The sequence below is a fragment of the Drosophila subpulchrella genome, chromosome 3L (assembly GCF_014743375.2).
Source record: "Drosophila subpulchrella strain 33 F10 #4 breed RU33 chromosome 3L, RU_Dsub_v1.1 Primary Assembly, whole genome shotgun sequence".
Taxonomy (NCBI): Eukaryota; Metazoa; Arthropoda; class Insecta; order Diptera; family Drosophilidae; genus Drosophila; species Drosophila subpulchrella.
Genome location: NC_050612.1, coordinates 25,062,385 through 25,072,864, shown reverse-complemented (window position 1 = coordinate 25,072,864; position 10,480 = coordinate 25,062,385). Strand labels below are relative to the sequence as shown.

At 45.6% G+C, this 10,480-nt stretch overlaps 3 protein-coding genes across 3 annotated transcripts; 2 read left to right on the top strand and 1 right to left on the bottom strand.

Annotated features, from left to right (window-relative positions):
- Positions 1 to 12: 12 nt before the first annotated feature.
- On the bottom strand, positions 13 to 2,160 carry LOC119552530 (gastrula zinc finger protein XlCGF57.1; the record flags this gene model as incomplete). The annotated part of the gene is made up of 2 exons (XM_037862148.1): positions 13 to 1,418; positions 1,533 to 2,160. Coding segments are annotated over 2 exons (1,869 nt in total), but the record flags the coding sequence as incomplete, so codon positions are not given.
- Positions 2,161 to 2,594: 434 nt separating this feature from the next.
- On the top strand, positions 2,595 to 9,675 carry LOC119555399 (putative uncharacterized protein DDB_G0271606). Its single transcript, XM_037866749.1, has 6 exons — positions 2,595 to 2,776; positions 2,890 to 2,993; positions 6,255 to 6,310; positions 6,373 to 8,718; positions 8,778 to 8,936; positions 9,106 to 9,675. Exons 1-6 carry the CDS (start codon positions 2,730 to 2,732, stop codon positions 9,346 to 9,348), a joined length of 2,955 nt encoding a protein of 984 aa, XP_037722677.1. The 5' UTR covers positions 2,595 to 2,729; the 3' UTR covers positions 9,349 to 9,675.
- LOC119555402 (nuclear RNA export factor 1) lies at positions 3,680 to 6,243 on the top strand. The gene has a single exon (XM_037866757.1). The coding sequence runs from the start codon at positions 4,247 to 4,249 to the stop codon at positions 6,101 to 6,103; it is 1,857 nt and encodes a 618-aa protein (XP_037722685.1). The 5' UTR covers positions 3,680 to 4,246; the 3' UTR covers positions 6,104 to 6,243.
- Positions 9,676 to 10,480: the final 805 nt, after the last annotated feature.

The window sequence follows — 10,480 nt, the reverse complement described above, 5'->3', positions numbered from 1 at the left end:
TATATTTTGCAATTGACCCTTCATTAAAAATAAATTCTTAGGTATATTTGTAACAAAAAACTTATTAAAACTTATAATAAGTTTAAAAATTATCTTTTTTGAGTCCACGTTTGTGGAAGAATATTTGAACATGGTAGTATGATATAATACATTTCGTGTCTAAATGGAAAGCTACTTTTATTCCTTCGATTTGTGCACGCGTAGGTGTTTGTTAAAGCTCTTCTCGGAAAAGAATCCTTCGTCACAATGCGGACATGGGTGGGGCCGAATCTTATGACTACCAATATGCTTGTCCAATGTCTTCTTTAGGGCAAACCTGACATCGCAGTGTGGACATTGATGCAACGTTTTCGGCTCAACGGGCTTTCTGTGCGCCTTATCGTGGCCCCGTAAACTCTGCAGTGAGTCAAAGGCTTTGGGGCATTTGGTGCATTTGAAGGGCCTATCATTGTTTTCCACATGCCAAAGGACATGCTTTGCAAGAGACTGATTCGCACAGAAGCCCTTGCCGCACTGGTCACACTTGTAGGGCTTTTCTCCGGTGTGGATGCGTAGGTGACTCTTCAGATGATGGTTGTGCGAAAATGCTTGGCCGCACTCCTCGCACTTGAAAGGCTTAAAGCCCGTGTGCGTGCGCTGATGCTTCATCATGTTGGATTTCTCGAAGAACGACTTGTCGCAGTCGGGACACTTGAACGGGCGATCCCCGTTGTGGACCCGCAAGTGGGTGATCAAATGCTGGTTCTGGACAAATCCTTTGCCGCAGAGCTCACATTTAAAGGGCTTTTCCTCTTTATGCAGACGACTGTGCAATTTAAGGCCCGAGTTCTTCGTAAAGGTCTGATGACATTCGGGACACTCATATGGTCTTTCGCCAGTGTGGCGTTTTATATGGGCCCTAAGGTTGCCCCTAGTGTAAAAGGTCTTATCACACTGCGGACAATTGTGAGCTTTCTGCTCGTCGTGGGTGAGCATGTGCGACTTTAGGGTAGGACCATGGGTGTACTCTTTTGGGCAGAGGGGGCATTTGAAAGGACGTTCACCGGTGTGCTTGCGCCTATGGGTTGTTAGCTGGGCGTTGGTACGGAATCCTCTGCCGCAGAAGTCGCACAGGTGCGGCTTTTGAGGATCATCCTGCGCCTTGTGCCTTGCAATGTGTTTCTGCAACGCCTTCTGCGACGAAAAAGTCACTCCACACTCTGTGCACAGCAGCGACTGATTCTTGTCGTCGGTCGTTAATGGCTCTCCCTTGCCTTGCATCCAGGTCTCCTCTTGGTCCTCTTGGTCCGACCAGCTAGGTGACCATTCATCAGATTCGTTTTCACTTTCGTCAACATTATTATCGTCTTCTGCAAAGGCATCTTCGAATGTCTCACCGTTGGACAATTCTTCTTCAGTTTTTATATCGCTCATAGTTACTGAAATATTAAGAGAAAATACCTTACTTTACACAACCTTATTTAGTTAACGTAAAAGAATTCCAGGGGTGGCCCAAAGCAGTGTTATTACCACTACATATCTGATAGACCTACTTTCAAAGACTTCCTGCAGCGGTTGACCGTCCTGTTCCTTAACTGGCAAGCCATCCGTTGGCTCGAAATCATTATCCGTTTTCAAAACAAGCCGATCCTCTTCCTTTCCAGAAACATTCGTGTCCAGCGGATCCTCGCAGCCGACCATCTCGAAATCCACTAGTTGATTTGTATCACCCTTTCTGCCCCGAGTTCTACCTTGGTTAGTGGGAGCGGGATTGTGCAGCTGGAGGAGGTGGGAAAAGTACTGGAAACTCTGCTCGCACTTGTGCCTGAAGTGAAAGGCGTTTTGGGTGGCCACCAGGCATGAGGGGCAGATCTTCTGCGGCATTGCATCTCGGTTGACGCGGCAGTTCTCGGGGAGAAAGGAGTTTAGCATTTCCCAAACGGGTGGGTCGCAGATATCCGTGGAGAAGAGGTCCACCAGCACGGGCGAGTGTTCGGCGCAGGCGCGGCAGTTCCTTCCCATGGTGGCCACCGATGATTTATCCATTTTCCACAATGATTTTCCAACCAAAAAAGGCCGGAATTTCAAAAACTTCAAGAACTGTTTTGCACTTTCTGCCAAATAGATAATGTGAACGTATTCGATCAGGGTTGTCAGCTGCTCGCGATGATTGGCCGATAGTTACATTGGCTCCATTTTGCATCTCTAGTAACGTCGTGAGGGAAACTGTGACTGTGAACAGTACTGATTAGATTTAAAAAGTGATCAGATCTAATATTAAATAAATAATAAATCAAAATATAGGAATAAAAACAATTAACTTGCTTCTACAAAATTAATCCATATAATTTATGCTTTTTTAAATCTTTAAGTAGTAAATTGTTCGCTACAAAAGAGCTTGAAACAAATATCCTCACTCAAAAATCGTTTGTTCTGAAATTACATAATTCTGAAGTTAAATATTAGCTACTTATAAAATTTTAATTAGTGTTTTTTTTTTCATTTTTATATTCACCTTCTGTTGCTTCCCTTTCGCTTTCAGTCACGCCAGTGACTCATCGGTTAAAAATACTCGTGACTCGTGACTCGCTCGCGGATATCGCTCATCTCTATCTGCGTTGAGCAAAATTGGTATCTTGTATTAAACAAGCGAGCGAAGGCCTTTTTGTTGTCGTTCCCCGCAATGAATTAGGTCTTCAAACCAAGTGTTTTAAGATAAGCATAAAGATTCGCTCATCCCATCGCTGGACATGGATATCCTGGACATCGATGAGGCGCTAAAGGATGATTCATATATGTGAGTGATGCACTCCTGTTGTTTCCGTGTTGTTGTTGTTGCTGCTGATGTTGCTGGCACAGCAGAGGCAGCGATGCTATAAATACTCATATACGCCTGGTACTCCTTGGCAGATTTCTGGCGGATAAGACCCACGACGATGTCTCCAACATATTGCAGCAGTGGAAGACGAACAACCAGCCGCCGTTGCAATTGCACTTGCAGTACAACAACGAGGGTAAGCCTTTCCACACGCATACCGATGCACCCACACACTCGCTCTGGCACTCAAACAATCAAAGTCACACACATGTGCAGCACTTTTTATGCAGTTGCGCTTTCTAAAAAAAAAAAAAAACAAATTTGGGTTAAACTCTGGCGGTCTGGCGGCTACGTTGACAAAGTTCGGGTCGCATGTGGGCGGTTTATTACTTGGCCAGCACTTACCGTTGTCTTCCAAGTGGCCGATTGCCATAATTGGCATCAGCGCCAATGTTATTGTTACGGTAATTAATCAAGCCCCAAAGGCACACACACACACACACACGGTCCCATTTCGAACAGCTGTGCGTGGTACGGCAAAAATAAGAAAAATAAAAAACTGGCTATGCTAATATGGCAAGAATCTCGCATAATATGCCAACATTATATAAATCCAATTTACTTCCTGCCCAGCCAGCGAAAGTCAATCGAGCGATACGCAAAACACTTTAAAGAAAACAATTATCGAACTGGAGGAGAGGATCAAAAATCGATTGCGTGATTTAATGCGTGCGAATGCGGTCATGCCGAGCTTTATTTAATGATTTTTCGAACAGAAATGAGCGTCAGCACTATCAAAAACCAAATAACATATTATCAAATGCTCAAAGTTCACCGTTAAATAGTAATACAGGGGTAATACAAATAGTATAGTAATAGTTATAAGCCCATGGAATTATATTTGAACGAAAAAAGATTTAAGTAGGAAGGTCATATTCATTTAAAATTTTATCAATTTGCTATCTAATAGATGAGAACTTACTCAAGTCGACAGCTATTCCATGGATTTCTTAATTATTTTAAACTTGAAAAATCTATTTAAAGTACTGATATATCTGTTTTTATTAAATACGTTGGTTTTCAAAAAGAGCAAAGCTTTGAAAACCGAAACAAATATTTTTCCAATATATGTTAGGTAATAATTAAAGTGATACTACACTTTACAATCGTTTATTTGCCACTAATGGACTAAACTAAATTCTTGTTGATAGTTTTTAAAGAAGTTATCGGACTTTAAATTAATACTGCGATTAGAACGGTAAAATATAAAATCCCAGATCTAATTTGGCGGCAGTGTTGCAAAACTCCACGTGCCAAAGCGTCCTTTTGTCCCTTGACAACACTTCTTAAACGGTAAACTTCTGCACAGAGTGCATGGAAATTGGCAACTGCGAAGTTTATTTCTGCGAAAGGCTTTTAGTGTTCCGATAATTAAGAGAAACTGCCGCAATGCGAGTCCTGGGCACATCCAAGTCCTGTAATACGGCCAACCGGCTGAGCGTGACCCTGAAGACGCAGGCGAATCCGCAGTCCCAGCTGAACGATCTCCGCAAGAATCTGAATGACAAAACCCGATTTCGCGAGTATGTACAAAATATGATCGGTGATGAGGAGCACATGGGCTCCGTGCTGGACACGATCTCCTCCACCGAAGAGGAGCACCGCCTGGCCACCGTCACCGGCTGGTCCACGGTGAACATAGCCAACTGCGCCGGCGTCTCCAATTCGTCCATTTATCTGGCCCTCAAGTGGGTACTGATGCCCGTCAAGGTGGAGATATTCAACTTCAAGCGCAGCGGACCGGAGGACCAGATGGCACGTGGTCAGTTCCTGGTGGACAACCTGCTGAGCGCCAATCGCTTGAAGCGTCTGCAAGAGGAAGTGGCCGTTCTCTACACGCGCCAGAAGATCGAGGTGCAGGTCACACCGGGTCTGCCCAAATCCGTGATTAACGCCCAGATAACTGAGGGATTCACCATTGCCATGGAGGCGGCTATAAAATCGCGCTATGAACCGGCCACACGTACCCTAGATCTCACCCGATTCCACGCCAGCCCTGAGCTGCACCTTCATTTCTGTCCGCTGCATGTGGTCAAGCTACTCGAAAGCGTACTCGTCCTGGCGGGACACGTGTTTCCCCAACTGACCGGCATTGTATTGAGCAACAACTATTTGTGCACCCTGAAGGCTTTTGCAGGCATTGTCCATAACTTTGCCAGCCTGGAGCGTTTGGATATTAGCGCAAATAGGATCAAGGATTTGGGAGAGCTCAATTACCTGAAAAGACTGCATTTCAAGACCATGTACCTGTCAGGAAACGGTCTGGCCAAGCTAAAGACGGACGACATTCGACAGATGCTGCCCCAATTGAAAAACGTTCATGGTTGCGTGCAGCCTGAGGAAAATGTAAATGTGGCTGAAACTCTACCCAAGTTTCAACAATTCCAGAGTGGTGGAAGTAATGGCTTGATGTTCTGCACTAACTTCATTAGTTTGTACTACAATTTATTTGACGATCCAGCACAGCGCTCACAGCTTAAGGAGTACTACCACGACGAAGCCATGTTCTCGCTTAGCGCTCCCGTACAGCTGGATGTCTTGGGCGCCTATAAAATGTACAATAGAAACCAGAAGCGCCACTGCTCATCCTTTGCCCGCAATGCCAGGCTACAAATGGGCAGCCCGGCTGTGCTTCTCGCCTTAAGCCGCTTGCCTTCGATGATGACAAACCGCCAGAATGCTGGGCTGGACATCCAGATGTATACTCCGAATTTGCGCATCTTTACGGTGACAGGATACTTTAAGGAGATCACCTCCGATGGCTGGGAACCAAGGCCCTTCCAACGCACCTTTGTGCTACGCCTTCTCAATAGTCCTGGCTGGCTAATAACTAACGACATGCTGTGCATAATTTCGGCTAGGACGGAGCAGAAAAAACCAGTCGAATTTCAACTGGAAGTAGCTAAGTTAAATAGCGTTCCATCCATTAAGAAAACAATCAACCCTGCAGTCGGATTTGTTAAAGGGCTAAGCATCAAGACAAAGGCTCAAAAGAATGCTTTTAGTCCCCCCTCGAAAGCGGTGGAACCTTTAAATCAAGCGGTGGAGAATTTGACGCTGTCGAATTCCAAGATGGACTTAATTTCCAGTGACTTTGATGACATGCCTCCACTGGTTACCATCACTCCATTAAGGGCCGCGCCAGTCGATTCTTTGGAACAGGAAATCGAGAACACTTTGCTGTCAGATGAGGATAACTTTGAACTCGTCATCGACGAGGATGTCCTAATAGGAGATGATTTTTAACAACTACATGGGATAAAATACAAACAAGTAGCAATAAGAAAGCTAAAAACATTTGATTAGGTTAAGACATCATCATGCTCATTAGTCTATAGTTCACCGAGTGCGAAACTCAAGAATCTAATTTATTTTAAACTCTTATTTTTTACGAAAGCCTTCAAACACAATTCTAAAACGTTCACCCGCCCAAAGCGTCGGAATCTGGATTTCGTAAGTAGAAGTCGCAAATTTTAAATTACTTTTTATTATAATTAGAACCCTTAATTTTTCAGAGCCAAAATGGAGCAGGAAATGATAGCGGAGTTGGAACCGGAGCGGTCTCGGGTACCCCGGCCATGCTTCAGTTGGAAATTGGCGGTCTGGTCACCACGAATATGCACAAATCCTTCCTGCAAGACACCTCGCCTCCGTCTTCCATATGCTCCTCTATGAACACGGAGCGAATGAACAATTCGCTTATCACATCGGCGGACTTCACGAACCTAAACTTCCTCCAATCCACAATCGGCCTGGAGCAAGAGCCTAGCCTAACCACCACACTTACCAACCAGACGACAGATAACATGGGAATGGGCGGCGGCTTAGGCGGATATACGCTAAGTGACATGATTCGGGATCGCAAGGCGCTAGAGTCGTTGACCATGTGCGAGGAAGATGGCACCCTTATCAAGGACTCGCACATCGGCCAGATCGACGAAATATCTTTGACTCTGAGCAAAACCGCTTCCGGCTGCAGTACTATGGACAACAGCACAGACAGCATGTCCATCCCCTTGGCAGCGGATCGAACGATGCCCGCAGTGTTGCCTGTTGTTTGTCCTGCCCTGCAGCGTACCATGATTCTGGGCGAGGAAATGATTGGCGACACCACTTTTAACCTGGTGGATAGCCTCACAACATCCGCCCTGCAGTCAGAATCTGTGTCCCTGCCAGTGGATGGAAATGCGACCTTCAAGAAGCCCAATGCGAGTGCTGCACAGGCTGACGAGACTCAGGTGTTGACAGGAAGGCAGATGAACACTACCTTCACTGAAGGTTGCAACACTCCAGAGGGCCGCTGCGAAACACCCGAGAATATTGACCGAAAGCTGGCCTTGCTCACCATGGAATCCTCCACCCCACTGACAACAAACATGCGCTCCCACTGCTACCACAACAACAACAACAATAATAATAACAAGACAGGATATACCCCCACCCTAAAGGGACGTGGTGACATTAACCTGTCCCCGATTGTTAACGCTACTCCGCAAAAACAAGTCAGTGCAGCACCAGGGCGACATAACAACACCTTTGAGCCCGCGGTCAAGACAGCTCCATTCAATGGCGAGAAGTTCGTGCTGGACACAATGGAGCTGCTAGAGCAGATCGAACAGCCGCTGGATGGCACCTACAGCCTGCAAATGTCCGAACAGCACAAGCAGATGCAGTGCGTCATGGACTTGGCCGAGGCGGAGGTGGAGATGTTGGCACAGCAAGGCGACGAGGAGCAATTCGAGCACATGCTTTCCGAGTTAGGAAAGGTCAACACGCTAAACAAGGAGCAACTAAAAATGCAGAAGTCGTTGGAAACCATCAAGCGCCGCTTCCACAGGGATGAGCCGGAGTCAGAGGAACGGGAAGAGGAGCAGCCTCAGTCGACAGCTCAAAAGGTTGAAACCCCAGTTCTCAACCAGAGCCACTCCAGCAGCAACAGCAGCGGTGGTGGTGGCGAACGGCTGCTCAGTCGTCGAAGTCGCCTCTACGACGATGTCAACCTGAGTGCTATGCACGGCAGCAATGCCAGCTCGGCCAGCGGCAGCTCTGCCTCATTCATCGTCCAACGGAGAGATATGCCACACACGGAGCAATCAGCACCCGAACCTGAACCCGAGCCAGCGGAGGAGCCTCCGAAGTCCCAGGTGGCTACAGAGACTGACCCGTCCAGCTATAAGCTGCCGGAGCGAAGGGAGCGGGATCGGGATCGCTTCAAGACCATTAAGATTTCAAAAGAGATGCGACTCCAGCAAGAGATTATTGTGCCTTGTATAGACGATGAACCACAACACCTAGAGGGACAGCAAGAGCAGTTGGTGGAAGATGTTCAGCACGAGGAGGAGGAGCGGCAGGGCTCTCCACCTGGTCGTCTTTCTCGTCGAGATCAGAACAGCGTGTTAAACAACAAAGCAGAGAGTAATGCAAGTAACTATCTGACCTACAAAAAGCCCAAGGAAAAGAGCCTGCTTCAAAGACGCCCTCTGCAGCAAGAAGCACCGCCACCAGCGGAGCCGGCGCCTGCGTCGACTCTCCCCCAGCCGCGCTCTCTCTCCCGGCCTCGCTACATCAGTGGTCTGCAAAAGTTTACCACGGTGAGCAAAGCCACATCCGCCGGAGCCGGCCTAAACGCCACCCCTGCAGCTACTATGCCAGCAACTGTCACAGTGCCGGCCACCGGTAGCGGAGAGTTGAAGAGTCCCATGGGCATTAAGTCCAAATCGTTCCACAATTTGTCCTCCACGATGAGCGGCATTGGTGCTGGAGCCCTGCCAAGACCCAGTTTGGGTGGTGGTCTACGTCGACCGGGTGCGCAGCCCAGCAAGCTGATGAGCGGATTACGCGGAGCAACGCAGACCCAGGAAGTGAGTTTGCAATAGTTTCCCAACGATCCTTTTTAATTCTTACTTTTTTACTTTTCCAGGATGACTCTGGTGTATTTAAAGTGCCCAAGTTGGTCAGTGGACTTCGTGCTCCTGGTCTTGCTGGTGCCAAACGGGCAGGTGCAAATGGACTGGCACGTCCATCATCGGGATATTACAGTCTTAGTGTTAAAACGGCTCCAGAGGCGGAAACTCCTGAGGTTGGTCAAAATAAGAAAACACATTTTAATTGGTTAAAACCAAGATCAAGGTTGAATATTTCGTTTTTTGTAAATTTAAATATTCTTTGTAATAATAAGATAAAAATTGATATTAGTTGATAAGTTATTGGTTTCAACATCCTGGTAATTTCAATGATACCCATTCCAGAGCCTCTCGTCAGCCTCCTCGCGTGGCAGTCTCTATGGAAACAAGGACTCCGGCAGACCCGTAAACGGCGGAAATGTTCCTCAGCAGAATCCCCAGCACACTTTCGACATGCAGGCGCTCTCCTCGAAGCTTACCCAGGTGACCACGGGAGCCACTGGCATACCGAAGCCCTCGGGTTTGCGGCCACCCTCGCAAATGAAGCGCAGCGGTCTGCCAAGGCCTTCCAGCATTGTTAGGCGCTGAGAGCAGCAGATCACTTTCTCCGCCGCCGATTGTACGCCCATGTCACATCCCCCGCCTGAACCGAATTTCCATGTTATCCCTAAAATAGTCTATCATTTTTTGTACTTTGTGTTTAGCTCTCTTTATCATCCCCCCATACAAGCTCCACTTGCCTAGTGATTTCGAGGCACTAGCAATTATTTTTATGAATTAATATTACGACAAATTATGCATTTAGTTGAACGATACAGAAACAGAGAACTTGGCGACTTGTAAAACAATTAGGCACCCCATACATTTATATATAGAACAAATACATAACCACGAACTTTGCCTTACGAATCATAATAATACAAACGATTGAGGGGAAAAGTAGGAGGAGATATAAGCGAGAAATGATAATAACTGTATATTTTTGTAAAAGCGATGCAAAAATTCTACGAACGTTATACTTTGTGGACGCACCAAGTGATGCGGCAATCAAGCAAGCAAATCGAATACATAATACTAATTAAAAATTATACAATAAGATCTGCTCAGTGGCCACGAAACCACAAAAAAAGAACGAAAGAAACCAAACTAAAATTGATAGTAACTGATAAGAGTATTGAGAAACGTGTTAAAAATCGAACTTACAATATTATCTAATATTATCGCATATATATACAAAAACGAAAAAAAAAATAAACGATAGCAATATACATTGTCTCATCAGATACTTAGACCAAAAGGTTTATGACATGTTTATATTTTGCTATTACTAGCGCCAAAACGAAAAATGATCATACTCGTAATTTCTTGAGGTGCAGAGTATATTACTATTTCCATTGTATCCTAAACGAAAATAAATACTTCGGCTCTACTTATGTGCTATAAATGTACATAATATATACATTATTGTAAAACATCCGAAAACATTCATTTTTAGTTATTTTTATGTTGCCAAATTGAAAAGTGAAACTAATGTTTTGTTAGTTACCCGCAAAATTTCTTAATAAAACTATGCCGCACTGTGCGAGAATTATTATCCTAAAAATCTTCAATCTACCGAAGCTTTTGTCCATCACATATGCATATCCTAAGTTAAGTTTAGTCCGCATCGTTTAACCCTAGTGTAGAATTAGTTTAATCTGTAAAGGCCCTCTGAAGGGTC

Excerpts from the sequence above, each read along its gene's own strand:
- LOC119555399 (XM_037866749.1), top strand. The coding sequence starts at position 2,730 with ATGGATATCCTGGACATCGATGAGGCGCTAAAGGATGATTCATATAT. Across the intron at positions 6,311-6,372 it reads AGCGTCGGAATCTGGATTTC|AGCCAAAATGGAGCAGGAAA; the intron begins GTAAGTAGAAGT and ends TTAATTTTTCAG. Across the intron at positions 8,937-9,105 it reads CAGAGGCGGAAACTCCTGAG|AGCCTCTCGTCAGCCTCCTC; the intron begins GTTGGTCAAAAT and ends TACCCATTCCAG.
- LOC119555402 (XM_037866757.1), top strand. The coding sequence starts at position 4,247 with ATGCGAGTCCTGGGCACATCCAAGTCCTGTAATACGGCCAACCGGCTG.